This window comes from Scyliorhinus torazame, chromosome 15, assembly GCF_047496885.1.
Source record: "Scyliorhinus torazame isolate Kashiwa2021f chromosome 15, sScyTor2.1, whole genome shotgun sequence".
Taxonomy (NCBI): Eukaryota; Metazoa; Chordata; class Chondrichthyes; order Carcharhiniformes; family Scyliorhinidae; genus Scyliorhinus; species Scyliorhinus torazame.
The window spans coordinates 123646459-123663308 of record NC_092721.1 but is presented as its reverse complement, the minus strand read 5'-3'; the positions used below and the strand labels follow the sequence as shown (position 1 = coordinate 123663308).

Here is a 16850-nt window from a genome sequence, read left to right as displayed (position 1 = left end):
CAGAGTACTTAAAGGAGGTGGCCCGAGAAATAGTGGATGCATTGATGGTCATCCTCCACGATTCTGTAGATTCCACAGTGCCTATGGATTTGAGGGCAGCTCATGTAATTCCACTATTTAAAAAGGGAGGTAGAGAGAAACCAGAGAATTATAGATTAGCAGCCTGACACGGGTAGTGGGGAAAATGCCAGTGTCCTTAATAGTCTGGAATTCTTCAAGGACATAATTAGTAGAGTGGATGAGGATAGGGGGTAGGCCATATAGGACTGAGATTAGGAGAAATGTATTCAGCCAGAGAGTGAGAGCCTGTGGAATTCTCTACCAGAGAAAGCAGTTGAGGTCAAAACATTGCATGTTTTCAAGAAGGAGCTCTTGAGGCTAAAGAGATCAAAGGATATGGGGGAAAAGAGGGAACTGCTACTGATTTGGATGATCAGCCATGATCATAATGGTGGAGCAGTCTCAAGGGGCCAAATTAATTACTCGCTTTTATTTTCTTTCCTATGCAGCATCTAGAAAAAAAGCATGGTAGAGAGAAGTGTAGGGAGGGCTTTCTAGAGCTTGGAAACTATGCAACTGGAGATGCAGCCACCAACTGTGCAACAGTTAAAATTGTGGATGCACAGGAGGCTAGAATTAGGGGAGTGCAAATATTTGAGAGTTGTGGGCTGTAGGAGATTAGAGGTAGGGAGGGGTGAGACCAGAGTTTTGGAACAAATGGATGGGAATTTTATAAGTAATATGTTGTACATGGAAGCCAATGTAGATCAACGAGATTAAGGGTGATAGGAAACTTGCGAGTTAAGTTACAGGCTGCATAATTTGGATGACCTCTTGTTTACAGAGAGCAGAATGTGCGACACCAGCCAGGAATGTATTGGTATTGTTGAATCTAGAGCTAACAAAGGCATGAACAAGAGTTTCAGCAGCAAATGAACTAAGACTCGCAAAGTCAGGCATGGTTGCAGAAGTTTGAGATGGACGGTCTGAGTGATGGGTGGATATGGGGTCAGAAGCTCATCTCGTGTTCAAACATGATACAAATGTTGCAGGTAGATGGGCTTAATCTCAAACTATTGCCAAGAAGAGGGATAGAATCAGTAGTTATTGACAGACATTAGTGTTTTTTAAAATGTGTTTTACTCCAAACGTACATGAAACGTTACGACACACAAACAGTTTGGGGAAATAAACTTCCCAACACACAACTACACAGCTTGTACAAAATTTTCCCCTTTTTCTTCGCTCCCTCCTCCCCCAGTGATGAACAATTCCTCAGACACGATCACGAACATCCCCCACTTTGCCTCAAAGCCCTCCGCTGAACCCTTTAACTCGTATTTATTCTTTTCCAGCCGAAGAAAGTCATAAATCACCCAGCCAGGCCTCCATTCCCGATGGCGTTGCTGACCGCCACTCCAATAAAATTTGTTGCCGGGCAATCTGAGGCGAAGGCCACAACATTGGCCTTCCTCTCCTCCATCAGCTCTAGCTTCCATGATACCCCCAAATATCGCCACCAAAGAGTCTGGCTCAACCTCCTCCCTCAATATCTTTGCTAGCGCCGCAAACATTCCTGCCCAGAGTCTCTCCAACTTTTCACAGCCCCAGAAATATGTACATGATTCGTTGGGCTCCGCCCACACTTCTCACACTCGTCTGCCACCCCCTGAAAGAACCCACTCATTCTTGCCCGCGTCATATGTACCCTGTGTATGACCTTTAACTGTGTCAGGCTCATCCTTGCGCACGAGGAGGTCGCATTTACTCTTCGTAGCGCCACACTCCATAGTCTATCTCACCACACAGCTCCCCTTCCCATTTCTCCTTAATCTTCACCACCCACCCACCTCCATGTTCTCCCAGCCACCTGTATATGTCCCCAATCCTGCCCTCTGCTTCCACATCCAGAAGCAGCAGTCACTCCAGCAGGGTGTACCTCGGCAACCTGGGAACTCTTTCCAAACCTTCCACGTGAAGTCACTTATCTGCAGGTACCTAAACTCACTTCCTCTCGGGAGTCTACTCTCTCCTTGAATTCATCTATACTGGCAAACCCTTCTTCCAGATACAAATCTCTCGCCTTAACCAGCCCCACTTATCTCCATTTCCTATACGTGCCATCTATCCTCATCTCCCCCACCCAGGCTCAAAACCGTGGTTTTCACACAACAGTGTAAACACCGACATCCCCTCTACCCTAAAGTGCCTCCTCAACTGGTTCCAGATCTTCACTGTGGACTGCAGCACCGTGCTCCCTAAGTATCTGCTCAATGACATTGTCAACGCTGCCGTCACCATAGTCCTTAAACTGGACCCCCCCTCAGGATTCCTCCTCCATCTTAACACATTCTACCCCCTCTCCTTCCCACCATCGCCTTACCTTCTCCAAGTTCCGCCCAATAGTAATGTAGCAGGTTTGGCAATGCCAGCCCTCCCTGCTGCCTCTGTAACAAGGTCGTCTTAACCCGTGGCACCTTCCCTGACGATACAAAGTCCGAAATAATTATGTCCAGTTTCCGAAAGAAGGCCTTCGATATAAAGTTCGGGAGTGTCTGGAATATGAACAGGAACCTCAGCAGAGTTCATCTTCACCACTTGGATTCTCCCTGCCAAAGCCAAGTGCAGCGTGCCCCACCTCTTGAGATCTCCTCTAGACTTCACCAGTTTTGTTAAATTCAATTTGGATTTGTTTATTATCACGTGTACCAAGGTACAGTGAAAAGTATTTTTCTGCGAGCAGCTCAACAAATCATGAAGTACATGAAAATAAAATAAAAGAAAATACATAATCTAGCAACAAGGTACACAATGTAACTACCTAACACCGGCATTGGGTGAAGCATACAGGGTGTAGTGTTAATGAGGTCAGTCCATAAGAGGGTCGTTTAGGAGTCTGGTAACAGCGGGGAAGAAGCTGTTTTTGAGTCTGGTCGTGCGTGTTCTCAGACTTTTGTATCTCCTGCCCGATGGAAGAAGTTGGAAGAGTGATTAAGCCGGGTGGGAGGAGTCTTTGATTATCCTGCCGGCTTTCCCCAGGCAGCGGGAGGTGTAGATGGAGTCAATGGATGGAAGGCAGGCTCGTGTGATGGACTGGGCTGTGTTCACGACTCTCTGAAGTTTCTTGTAGTCTTGGGCCGAGCAGTTGCCATACCAGGCTGTGATGCAGCCAGATAGGATGCTTTCTATGGTGCATCTGTAAAAGTTGGTAAGAGTTAATGTGGACATGCCGTATTTCCTTAGTTTCCTGAGAAAGTATAGGCGCTGTTGTGCCTTCTTGGTGATAGCGTCGGCCTGGGTGGACCAGGACAGATTTTTGGAGATGCGTCCCCCTAGGAATTTGATACTGCTAACCATCTCCACCTCGGCCCCGTTGATGCTGACGGGTGTGTACAGTACTTTGCTTTCTGAAGTCACTGACCAGCTCTTTAGGTTTGCTGGCATTGAGGGATAGATTGTTGTCACTGCACCACTCCACCATGTTCTCAATCTCCCTCCTGCATTCTGACTCGTCATTGTTCGAGATCCGGCCTACTATGGTCGTATCGTCAGCAAAATTGTAGATGGAGTTGGAACCAAATTTTGCCATGCGGTCATGTGGGTGTACAGGGAGTATAGTAGGGAGCTAAGTACGCAGCCTTGCGGGACCCCGGTATTGAGAACTATTGTGGAGGAAGTGTTGTTGTTTATTCTTGCTGATTGTGGTCTTTGATTGTGGTCTGTGGGTTAGAAAGTCGAGGATCCAGTTGCAGAGCAAGGAGCCAAGTCCTAGGTTTTGGAGCTTTGATGTGAGCTTGGCTGCGATTATGGTGTTGAAGGTGGAGCTGTCGTCAATAAACAGCAGTCTGATGTAGGAATCCTTGTTGTCGAGATGCTCTGGGGTTGAGTGTTAGTGCCAGGGAAATGGCGTCTGCTGTGGACTGGTTGCAGTGGATCAAGGTGTTCTGGGAGTATGGAGGTGATTCACTTCATGACCAACTTCTCGAAACACTTCATTACGCCTGAAGCCAGGGCCACCAGACGGTAGTCATTGAGGCACGTTGCCTGGTTCTTCTCTGGCACCGGTATCATGATGGTCTTCTTGAAGCAGGCGGGGACCTCTGAGCAGAATAGGGACAGGATAAAGATGTCCGCGAACAGTCCTGCCAGCTGCTCCGCGCAGGCTCTGAGTGCACGACCAGGGATACTGTCCAGACCCGTCACCTTCCCAGGATTTACTTTCAGGAAAGCCGATCTGACTTCGGAAGCTGTGATGGTGGGTCTACGTGTGTTATGGGCTGCTGGGGCACTCGACAGCGGATCGTTGGTTTCCTGCTCGAACTGAGCATAGAATGCATTGAGTTCATCGGGGAGGGGTGCCCTGCTGCTGGAGATACTGCTCGGCTTCGCTTTGTGCACGTTATGTTGTTTAGACCTTGCCACAACCGCCGTGAGTTTGTAACGCTAGTCTGTGACTCTAGCTTGGTCTGATATTCTCTTTTGGCACCTCGGATGGCTTTGTGGAAGTCATAGTTGGATTTCCTGTATAGGTCAGGGTCGCCGATTTGAATGCCTCAGACCTGTCCTTCAGTAGGGAGTCAATCTCACGATTGAGCCATGGTCTCCGGTTATGGAATGTACATACTGCTTTCTTTGGCACGCAGTCGTCCACACATTTGCTGATTAAGTCTGTGACGGTGGTGGCATACTCATTTAAGGTGGTCGCTGAGTTCTTAAATATGGACCAATCCACAGTCTCCAAGCAGTCAGGTAGGAGGTCTTCTGTCTCCTCGGACCAGCACTGCACGACCTTCTTAGCTGGATTCTCCTGCTTGAGTTTCTGCTTTTATGCCAGGAGAAGGAGCAGTGTCTTATGGTCTTAAATGTGGTCGGGGGATGGAACGGTAAGCGCTCTTGATTTTTGAGTAGCAGTGGTCAAGAGTGTTGTCGCCCCTGGTGGGACAAGAGATGTGCTGGTGGAATTTCGGCAGTACACTCTTGAGGTTGGCCTTGTTGAAGTTCCCAGCCACGGTGAACAAGGCTTCCGGGTTTTCTTTTTCGTAGTTGTTTATAACCGTGTACAGTTCGTCCAGTGCCGCCTTCACTTCTGCCTGGAGTGGTATGTAGACCACTGTGAAAATGGCTGAAATGAACTTGTGTGGAAAATAGCATGGGCGGCACTTCACGGTCAGGTACTCCAGGACTGGGGAGCAGTATGTCGCCAGGGTCACCACATCCAAGCACTAGGAGGAGTTGATGAGGAGGCAAACCCCTCCACCCTTCGCTTTGCCTGATGACGTGGTGCAGTCTGCCTGATGAATTGAGAAGCCTTCAGGTTGTATGGCACAGTCCGATGAGGCGGGGTGAGCAGTGTCTCTGTGAAACAGAGCACACAGAAGTCTCTTACTTCCCTCTGAAACGTAAGCCGAGTGTTAAGTTCACCCAGCTTGTTTTCGATCACTTGAACATTTGCCAGGAGTATGCTGGGGAGAGTAGTCTTAATCGCTTCAGTCTCACCTGCAGACCGTCGTGTTTCCCTCGCTTCCTCGGTCGGCGGCTGCAGCTGGACGGTCCCGGGGTCAGAAGCCTGACCTTGTGGAAGGTAGGTGGTTGCGTTTGGCAGGGGCCAGGCGCTGGTGGGGATCAGGGTGCTGGTTACGTTTCCGGGGTCACGTCTGGCAAGGTTCCGGTCACTGGTTGAGCTAGTAGGGTTGCTGGGGGGGGGGGGGGGGGAGACATGTTTGTGATCCAGGCGGGTCCCAATTTGTGAAGCATCGCCCATTCCCTCGCCACCTGAATCCCCATGTATCTAAGCTTGTCTCTAGCAACCTTAAATGGCTTGCCCCCTAAATTGGCTTGCCAACCCAACTCATTCACCGTAAACACTTTGCTTTTCCCTACACTTAACATATATCCCGAGAACGCCCCAAACTTCCCCAACAAGCCAATTATCCTCTCCATGCTCTCCAACGGGTCCGAAACATACAATAGTAGGTCGTCAGCATAGAGTGACACCCGATGCTCCTTTCGTCCCCTCGTAATCCCTTGCCACTCTGTCACACCCCTAAAAGCCATTACCAGAGAATCTATAGCCAGTGCAAACAGCAGTGGTGACAGGCACCCCTGCCGCCTTCCCCTGTGGGCAGTTCAAAGTTGGGTCTAGGTGGGGTGGCCTTTTGAGGTGCCGGTGCAGACTTAAATGGACCGAGTGACTCTTTCTGCACTGTCGGGATTCTATGGTTCTATGAATCTGGGGGCTTTTGCCACAGCAGAAGCTTCCAGTGTTGTTCCATTATATAATTTCAATACATTTCTACAGTTTGGCTTTCTGTACTTTAGTACCATGTTTATTTTCATCCCACTGGTGGGAAGCCAGTCAAGAGCAGGTGGGATTCCACTGATGCTGTGGGCAGGCGTTTTGCTTGCTGTGAAAATCTTTCTGTTACATGAATATTGTATCAATAAACACAGCAAAATAAAGGCACTTGATGCAAGATTGGATTGTAGAGGATATGACAGGAGAAATGTTCAGTGCGCATACTTGCATTTATTTTATTAAATTTAACAACTATTTGGGCTGAGAAGGAAAATGTATACTGATTAGTTTTTGTCCTAATGGCCGTTTTGTGCCTGAGGTCACTGAGCAATATTTATTTTGTAACATGCAATTTCTAAAGTTAATGATTTTTGGATAATTTCTGAAATCTTCGGAACAAAAACAAACACAGCAGATGCTTGAAGCCATCTTAAAAACAAAATACTGGAAATACTCAGCAAGTCAGGCAGCATCTTTGGAGAGCGTAACAGTTCATGTTTCAGGTCAACCCGAAAGGAGTTTCTCCGATATTTTCTGTTGTAGTTTGTGATGAATGTGGGAAATTGTTATCTTTAGGTTTTGTTGTAGTAATGTTAACAACCTTGGGTTCAAACACACAGAGGCAGTATGTTTGCTAAAGCTGTGATTAAGGAGTCATAAAGGTGAGTTGATCATTGATTTTAACTATTTACTTGTTTACAGAGAGATGGCTAATGGAATATTGTTTCTAGAATTTACAGTGCAGAGGAAGGCCATTCGGCCCATCGAGTCTGCACCAGCCCTTGGAACGAGCACCCTACTTAACCCCATGCCTCCACCTTATCCCCATAATCCAGTACCCCACCTAATCTTTCGGACACTAAGGGGCAATTTAGCATGACTAATCCACCTAACCTGAGGATCTTTGGACTGGGAGGAAACTGTAGTACCCGGAGGAAACCCATGCAGACATGGGGAGAAAGTGCAAACTCCACACAGACAATCACCCAAGGTCGGAATTGAACCTGGGACCCTGGAGCTGAGTCAGCAGTGCTAACCACTGTGCCACTAATCTGCCTGTGTTTGAGGTTCCCTGGGATATAAATTTATAAGGGGTGGTGTTTTGTTCTAGCTAAGCAGGTCATGTGCCATTTTAGTGGGATGCAAATGATGTCATTAATGGGAGCAGCCAGGTCTGTCTGTACTTTTAGCAGTTTTGCCATAGGATTTGAGACTGGCAAGACAATTTTCAGGTTGTTCCTGAAAGGGGGTCTCCAAAGGTAGCATGAAGAACAGCAAATAACCCTGATTGCTAATTGAACTCTATTGGTTGCTTAGTTGGAATATATGTAGTGGCAAGTTAAAGTTTTTCCTTTTATTTAAGAACTGTTTCGCTGTTAATTGTAAATTTGATAATGTGGTTAACTCCGTGTTCAAATTAAAGATGGTTTCAACACAATAAACACCTATTGGTCAGAGTCATCACTTCTGGGGTGAGGTATCCTTTCCTCACAGTTTTACAAATTACAAATTGTTTGGGGTTCCTCGTCTGATATCCTAATGCAGGTTGTAGTCTGGTCGGGTATTCTAACAAGTTTGACCTTGAATTTCTAAATTAGATCCGAATGATTTGTATTTTCTCTTAATTGAACAACACGGACCATGTCACAAAGTTGCTTAGTTACTTGCATTCACATGTGTTTTTGGCAGTATTGTGAATCGTAAATTTGCAGATCTTGATTTGTTAGGTCTGTTACTCAATAGGAAAACTGATTTTAGCCACAAGTAAAGAAGTACATATCCTGGTACCTTTGCCTTTGGAAAAGCAAATTCAAGATCTTCTGGCCAGTCAGAGAGTAGAAGAGGCGCTCATCCTAACAAAAGGAGCTAGGCGGAACATTCCAAAAGAGAAATTCCAGGTTAGTAGGATTTTAAGTGGGAAAATTGCTAACTCTTCTGTTAAATGTAAAGGCCATTGTTTACTTAGTGTATTCAAATGGTGAATGTTCTGGGTCATTCATTGTTTATTGCTGGACGTTTATATTGTTCCATGTTTGCCCCACTTAGTCCTCTTCATTCAGTCAATGTTGTTGACTCTTAAATGCCTTCCTGGATGGGTAATAAATGCTGGTTTAGCCAGCAACGCCCACATCCCATGAACGAATAAAAACAACATCAAGTAATACCCATTTCGCCTATGGCAAATAAGCAGGACCTACTTTCTCCCTGCTAACTATCTATTACTAACATGGTGACACGGATCTATCCATTGTCCTTATTAATTATCATTGTTACAGTTCAGTATTGCCCTATGCCTCCTACAAGGTTGCTGCAATATGAAGCTGAATTTTATGCATTCTGCATTCTCTTCAAATATGATTTAGCTGTTTTATTCTAATCAGTCAGTGTATTAAAAAAACATGCTTTTTGCGAACTTTGAATACTATAAATACTTCTGTGCCATTGGTAGTTCTTAATAAATAATATATTGGGACTTCCGGTTGTGGCTATGCCTAGGTAGGTCGCACGTTCGGCAGCTCCTGCCGGGAACTGACTTTTGGGCTCTGCAGAGGGGCCCCAATGGCAATTGTTCGACGGCTTCCAGTGTGGGAAGGTGACAGCAAGGTCCCCCCGACATTATATGGATTGGACCAGGAATGGAGCGGTGAAAAAAGTGATCTTGGGGCAGCGAAAAGTGCGAGGGAGGAAAAGCAAGATGGCGACGGGTGGAGACCAAGTAGCATGGGCGCAGTGGTTGCAGGAGCAGCAGGAGTTTCTTAAACTCTGCTTTGAGGAGCTGAAGACAGAAATGCTGGCACCAATGAAGGCAGCGATTGAGAAGCTTGTGGAGACCCAGAAGGCCCAAGGGGCGGCGATCTGGGAGGTGCGGCAAAAAGCCTCGGAGAACTAGATGAGATCTTGGGCCTGGCGGTGAAGGTGGAGGCACACGACGCGCTGCACAAGAGGTGGGCAGAAAAACTCGAGGACCTGGAGAATGGGTAGAGGAGGAAGAATCTTCGGATTCTGGGTCTCCCTGAAGGAGTGGAGGGGCCCGATGCAGGGGCATATATGAGCACGATGCTCAATTCGCTGATGGGCGCGGGAGCTTTCCCGAGGCCCCTGGAGCTAGATGGGACTCATCGGGTCCTAGCAAGGAGACCCAAAGCCAACGAGCCGCTAAGGGCTGTAGTGGTGAGGTTCCACCGCTTTATGGACAGTGTGTGTGTCCTGAGATGGGCCAAAAAAGAGCACGCAGCAGGTGGAAGAACACGGAGATCCGAATTTACCAGGACTGGAGTGAGGAGGTGGCTAAGAGGAGAGCTGGTTTCAATCGGGCTAAGGCGGTGCTCCATCGGAAGGGGTTGAAGTTCGGTATGCTGCAGCCAGCGTGATTGTGGGTCACGTTCCAAGATCGGCACCACTATTTTGACACGCCCGATGAGGCATGGAGCTTTATACAGACTGAAAAGTTGGACTCAAATTGAGGGTTTGCTGTGGGGGGGGTGTTTGCTGTGTTCACTGTGTTTATCATGTTTGGGGAATGTTTTTTTGGTTTGAGTGCTAGGTGGGGATGGGTGAATGGATTGGAGGTGGGGGTTGTGGGAGAGTGTGGGCATCGGTGTTGGAGGGGCAGGCCCCCATGGAGGAAGAGGGGGAGTGGAGGCCCGGGGATGGGGAGTTTGGGTAAGGCCGCAAAAAGGAGCTGCGCCAGAGGGGGCGGGACCGGCTCAGGAAAGCGCGGGCTTTTTCCCGCATTAGGGAAGGACTGGGGTGGGGGTGGGGGGGGGGGGTTGTGTTGGAGAGGAGCACACACTGACTGCCAAGGGGAGGAGGGATTCTCACATTGGGGGGGTCGATAGAATGGCGGGAGAGGCCAGGGTCAGCAGGAGTCAGCTGACTTATGGGAGGTTTATGGGGGGAGCAAAATGGCTAGATGTGGATCTAGCAGGGGGAGGGGGGGAACAGGGTTGCTGCTGCATTGGCCAAATGGGAGCTGGAAGTAGGAGTGGTGGCCGGGGCGGGGGTCTGCCACCTGGGGAACTGGAGGGTGCGGGAGGCGCGGGCACATGGCTGGCCTAGAAAAGAAGATGGCTAGTCCGGCGGGGGGAGGGGGGGGGGCGAGTAGCCCCCCAATCCGGCCGATAACTTGGAATGTGAGGGGCCTGAACGGGCCGGTCAAGAGGGCCCGGGTGTTCGCGCACTTAAAGTGACTGAAGGCAGACATGGTTATGCTCCAGGAGACACATTTGAAGGTGGGAGATCAGGTTAGGTTGAGAAAGGGATGGGTAGGGCAGGTCTTCCATTCAGGGCTGGATGCGAAGAACAGAGGAGTTGCAATACTGGTGGTGATGTCGTTTGAGGCAATGAATATTGTAGTGGATAATGGAGGTCGATATGTGATGGTGAGTGGTAGGTTGCAGGGGGTGCGGTACTGGTGAACGTATATGCTCCAAATTGGGATGATGCCGGATTTATGAAACGCATGCTGGGTCAGATTCCGGATCTGGAGGTAGGAAGCTTGATAATGAGGGGGGATTACAACACGGTGCTGGACCCAGCACTGGACAGCTCTTGGTCCAGGACAGGTAAGAGGCTGGCTGCGGCCAAGGTGCTCGGGGTTTATGGACCAGATGGGGGTGTGGACCCATGGAGGTTTGTTAGGCCGCTGGCCAGGGAATTTTCCTTCTTTTCCCACGTCCATAGAGCCTACTCCCGGATAGATTTTTTTCATTTTGAGTAGGGCGCTAATCCCGAAAGTGGAGGGAACGGAATATTCTGCCATAGCCATCTCGGACCACGCCCCGCATTGGGTGAAGCTGGAGTTGGGGGAGGAGAGGGACCAGCGCCCGCTGTGGCACCTTGATGTGGGACTGTTGGCGGATGAGGTGGTGTGCGGGGGTGCATTGAAAGACATTTGGAGGCCAATGCCAACGGGGAGGTGCTGGTGGGGGTAGTCTGGGAGGCGCTGAAGGCGATGGTCAGGGGAGAGCTAATCTCCATTAGGGCCCACCGGGAGAAGAGAGAGGGGAGGGAGAGGTTGGTGGGGGAGATTAAGGGTGGACAGGAGGTATGCAGAGGCCCCCGAGGAGGGGCTACTCGGGGAGCGACGGAACCTCCAGACGGAGTTCGACCTGTTGACCACAGGGAAAGCAGAGGCACAGTGGAGGAAAGCGCAGGGGGCGACGTATGAGTATGGGGAGAAGGCGAGTTGGATGCTGGCACACCAGCTTCGTAAGAGGGAGGCAGCGAGGGAGATTGGTGGAGTTAAGGATAGAGGGGGGAATACGGTGCGGAGTGCGGTGAGAATAAACTAGGTATTTAGGGACTTCTATGGGGATCTGTACAGGTCTGAGCCCCCAGCGGGGAGGAGGGGATGCGACGATTCTTACATCAGCTGAGGTTCCTGAGGGTGGAGGAGGAGGTGGCTGGCTGGCTTGGGGGCACCGATTGGGCTGGAGGAGCTGGTTAAAGGATTGGGGAGCATGCAGGCGGGGAAGGCCCCGGGGCCGGATGGGTTCCCGGTTGAATTCTACAGGAAATGCGTGGACCTGCTAGGCCCGTTGCTAGTGAGGACTTTCAATAAGGCGAGGGAGGGGGGGACCTTGCCCCCGACAATGTCTAGGGCACTGATTTCTTTGATCCTGAAGTGGGACAAAGATCCACTGCAATGTGGGTCGTATAGACCGATCTCGCTCCTCAATGTTGATGCTAAGTTGCTGGCAAAGGTGCTGGCTACGAGAATTGAGGACTGTGTCCCGGGGGTGATCCATGAGGACCAGACGGGATTTGTGAAGGGTAGGCAATTAAATACAAATGTGCGGAGGCTCCTCAATGTGATTATGATGCCCCCGGTGGAGGGGGAAGCGGAGGTAGTGGCAGCTATGGACGCGGAGAAGGCCTTTGACCGGGTGGAGTGGGAGTATCTTTGGGAAGTGTGGCGGAGGTTTGGGTTCGGGGAGGGGTTCATCAGCTGGGTCAGGCTGCTATATAGAGCCCCGGTGGCGAGTGTGGCTACAAATCGGCGGAGGTCGGAGTACTTTTGGCTGTACCGGGGGACGAGGCAGGGGTGCCCCATGTCCCACTTGTTGTTTGCACTGGCAATTGAGCCTCTGGCCATGGCACTGAGGGAGTCCTGGAAATGGGAGGGACTGGTCCGGGGGGGAGAGGAACACCGGGTGTCGTTGTATGCTGACGACCTGTTGCTGTGTGGCAGATCCAGTGGAGGGGATGGCAGAGGTCATGCAGATCCTAAGGGAGTTTGGGGACTTTTCGGAGTATAAACTCCGAGCTCTTTGTGGTGTATTCAGGGGACCAGGGAAGGGGGATAGACGAGCTACCGCTGAGGTGGGCGGAAAGGAGCTTTCAGTACCTAGGGATCCAAGTAGCTAGGAGTTGGGGGGCCCTGCACAAGCTCAATTTGACGCGGTTGGTGGAGCAGATGGAGGAGGATTTTAAAAGATGGGATATGCTGCCACTCTCACTAGCGGGTAGGGTGCAGTCAGTCAAAATGACGGTCCTCCCGAGGTTTCTCTTTGTGTTCCAGTGCCTTCCCATTATGATCCCCAAGGCCTTTTTCAAACTGGTAAGTAGGAGTATCATGAGTTTCGTGTGGGCGAATAAGACCCCGAGGGTGAAGAGTGTTTTTGGACCGTAGCAGGAACAGGGGGGACAAATCATCGGTTCGTCCCGGGAAGGATGGGGGGTTTCAGAGCTGGCATCGGGCAGGGATTAGAGGAATGGGGGACCTGTTCATCGATGGGACGTTGGCGGGCCTAGGGGTGCTGGAGGAGAGGTTTGGGCTACCCCCGGGAAACGCTTTCAGGTACATGCAAGTGAGGACGTTTGTGAGGCGGCAGGTGAGGGAATTCCCACTGCTCCCGGCACGGGATTCAGGACACGGTTATTTCGGGTGTATGGGTTGGAGAAGGCAAAGTTTTGGCGATTTACCAGGAGCTGAAGGAAGAGGAGGCGGCCTCGGTGGAGGAGTTAAAGGGCAAGTGGGAGGAGGAGCTTGGGGAGGAGATAGATGAGGGTCTGTGGGCTGATGCTCTGCGTAGGGTTAATTCTTCGTCCTCTTGCGCCAGGCTCAGCCTAATACAGTTCAAAGTTACTCACAGAGCGCATATGATAGGGGTGAGGTTGAGTAGGTTCTTTGGGGTGGAGGACAGGTGTGGGAGGTGCTCGGGAAGCCCGGCAAATCACGTCCATGTGTTCTGGTCGTGCCCGGCGCTGGATGGGTTTTGGAGAGGTTTTGCGAGGACTATGTCCAAGGTGGTGAAAGCCCAGGTCAAGCCGAGCTGGGGGTTGGCATTATTTGGGGTAATGGACGAGCCGGGAGTGCAGGAGGCGAAAGAGGCCGGTATTCTGGCCTTTGTGTCCCTGGTAGCCCGGCGGAGGATTTTGCTATTATGGAAAGATGCAAAGCCCCCTAGTGTGGAAGCTTGGATCAATGACATGGCAGATCAAGCTTGAGACCTTGCGAGGGTCTGTACAGGGGTTCCTCAGGTGGTGGCAACCGTTCCTAGACTATCTCGCAGAGCGTTAGGAGGTCAGCAGCAGCAGCCCGGGGGTTGTGGGGGGGGCGTTTGGGTGGGTGGGTGGGGGGGGGCTTCCCTATTGGTGCTTTTAAATGTCATATGGGGGGTATTGTATATAGGGGAAATCCAATGTATAATTGTTGTATAATTTTTGATTGCTGTGTTTTTGTTTCTTTTTGTTGAAAATCTGTTAAAATTTGAATAAATATATTTTTTAAAATAATAATATATTGGGAGTGAAATATTAAGTGTCGTGCATGAAGGGTGATGAATTCTGCACTGGAATAAAACTGCATCACTAATTTATCTTGCTAGTGCTAGGAAATTAGTTGCTTTTATTGTGCATGTCGCAAAATACTTGAATTTGATGCAGTAGTATTTGGTTAGAGAGATTTTATTGCATAATTTTAATATGGATTGAATCCTTATTCTTTTGCAGAAAAGTGTGTTTATAAGTAATAATCTCTATGCTAACTTTTGGAAATTTGTATAAATAATTATTGATCAGAGTATAGCCAACATCCATGGGGCTATATTTCTAAATAGTGCATATAACTTGTGATGTTTGCATCTAAAAAATGTAACTCTTTTTGTTTGTTTTTAAGATTTAAAAAAAGCCCCAGTTAATAATCCGCATTGATTCTTGTAAGGCTTCAGCTAACTATATGTCTACTTAATGCTGTTCATAGATACTTGACTGACCACTTTTGTTTTAATATTTAGGGTATGTACAGAAGAATTCTGCAGCAAGCAGGATTTATACAGTTTAGCCAGCTTCAATTTTTAGAAGCTAAAGAACTTTTCAGGTATGGGCATCCCTGGTACCTTGGCTGATTTTGTTTGTACTAATTCCAAAGTTTTTGCGCACACATATAGTTTCTTTTAACGGTTTTTATTAATCCCACTGTTGGGGATCTTGCATTACGTTTCTATTGTATGTTTCACAAGACTGGTACTTCAAAATTTTAATTAAGCAACAAATATCAGGGAAATTGGTTAACTGTTGCACAGTAGATTATGCTTATTAAATGTGTCATGTTTAAATTATTGGTTTCATTTTATTTTTACCAAATTCTACATCTAATTATATTTAAATAATAGTTGAGGGAAGAAGTGTCCAAATATCAAATCTAGGAAAGCAGTAACCAACCTTATTACGTACGAACTGCAATTTGTTGTTATGCAATTTGCTTTACGTGATTCAGTATAATTATGACAGCCACTCTAGTCTAATCTGGGCAGCCAATCTATTAGTTCAGTGCTGTGCAATCCATTGTCTTAAATGGTGTTTAATGAACCTTTGCAGTTGCTATCACAATTTTTCAGAATTCTATTTGTTCTTCTGTTTGTCTAAAGGTTCAACTTTATCTAACCTATTAAGCATTTCCGTCAAACAAACTTAAATTAACTATGCCCCTTAAGTGTCATTGAATCAAAAAGTTTTGCAGCGCAGCTGGGAGGCCATTCAGCCCATTGTGCACATGCTGTTTGAAAGAGCTATCCAATTAGTCCATTCCCACTCCTCCAGTTACAATGATTAATACTTGTCACATTTAGTTCATGTCTAATGATGTAATGCCTTTTATTGATAAAGCAGTTCCTTTGAGACAGTCTGAATCATTTTACTATCCAGATGAGCATATTTTATTAAACATTGATGGCTTGTTTTTATTTTAATTTTGTCTTTGCCAACAGGAATGGCCAGCTCGATGTAAGAGAGTTGATGTCTCTCTATCCATTGCTGCTTCCTTCAACCTCTACATTTATACGTTCCCATCCTCCATTACATGAATATGCTGACTTAAATCAACTAATGCAGGGTGACCAAGAGAAGATTGCAAAGTGCAAGCGCTTCCTTATGAGCTACTTGAATGAGATTCGGAGCACTGAAGTAGCAAATGGTTATAAAGAAGATGTAGACACAGCTTTGCTGAAACTATATGCTGAAGCTAATCATGACAGTTTGCTGGATTTGTTGGTTTCTGAAAATTCATGTCTCTTGGTGGACAGTATTCCCTGGCTGGAGAAACACAAGAAGTATGTAATTGAGTTGTCTTGTATTTTCATAAAATTTGGTGGGTATCATAACCTTTTGTGTTCTGAGAACATAAGAAAAGTAGAGGACGTAGAAGGCAGTTTGGCCTAAACAATGTTCATTCCTAAGTATCTCAAAGCAGGATGATTCCTGACTCTGATCTGTTTTCAACCCTCCTACTCTGCCTAACAGATCTTTCAAAAAAGTAACATTTCTTCCTGATATCTGCATTAAATGAAATATTAATTTCTATTTGTTTCCAGTGAACCTGCTTTCTTAGCTTTCATTGAACTATCCTTTGCTTGTAATGCTTGTACACTATTACTTGAGGTCAACCTCTGAACTTCCTTCATTGTAGACTGCTCTAACCTTTACCCATGATTCATGCACGTTACATTTGGGGTTAGTCTTTTTTTTTTAAACTTCTGTTCTATGCCTTTTGCAATGCAGGTGTATATATTTTTTTTAATATATTTTTAATGGTATGGTGACCAGGACTGAATGCACTTCTGAAGTGATCTGACTAGTTATGCTACAGGAGTGCAATCCCTGTAGATTTGTATTATACTATTCTGTTTCTTATCCTAGTGTTCTAGCTTTTCAATTGCTTTTTCACATTTATCCGACACACAACAACAAAGCACAGGAACAGGCCCTTCTGCCCTCCAAGCCTGCGCCGACCATGGTACCTGCCTAAACTTAAACCGTATGCACTTATAGAGTCCATAATCCTTCCATTTCCACCCTATTCATATATTTGTCTAGATGCCCCTTAAACGCCGCTCTCTTACCTGCTCCCACCACCTCCCCAGGCAGCGCCTTCCATATATTTATCACCCTCTGTGTATAATTTTTTTTTAAAAACTTGCCTTGCACATCAGTTCTAAACTTTTCCCCACGCACTTTTAAACCTATGTCCCTTTGTACTTGACTCTCCTACCCTAGGAAGGAGCATCTGACTATCCACTCTGTCCTTCTGCACTGTAAATTCTATGATCTATGA

At 47.6% G+C, this 16850-nt stretch overlaps 1 protein-coding gene across 3 annotated transcripts in view; it reads left to right on the top strand.

Moving 5' to 3' along the window:
• Positions 1 to 16850, top strand: part of tgfbrap1 (transforming growth factor, beta receptor associated protein 1) — a 108860-nt gene that overhangs the window by 38438 nt on the left and 53572 nt on the right. For all 3 annotated transcript variants that reach the window (XM_072476653.1, XM_072476655.1, XM_072476654.1), the window contains exons 5-8: positions 8039 to 8193; positions 12819 to 12857; positions 14536 to 14618; positions 15508 to 15849. In XM_072476653.1, the coding sequence (XP_072332754.1) occupies positions 8039 to 8193; positions 12819 to 12857; positions 14536 to 14618; positions 15508 to 15849 (619 nt within the window). The remainder of the gene's footprint in view (positions 1 to 8038; positions 8194 to 12818; positions 12858 to 14535; positions 14619 to 15507; positions 15850 to 16850) is intronic.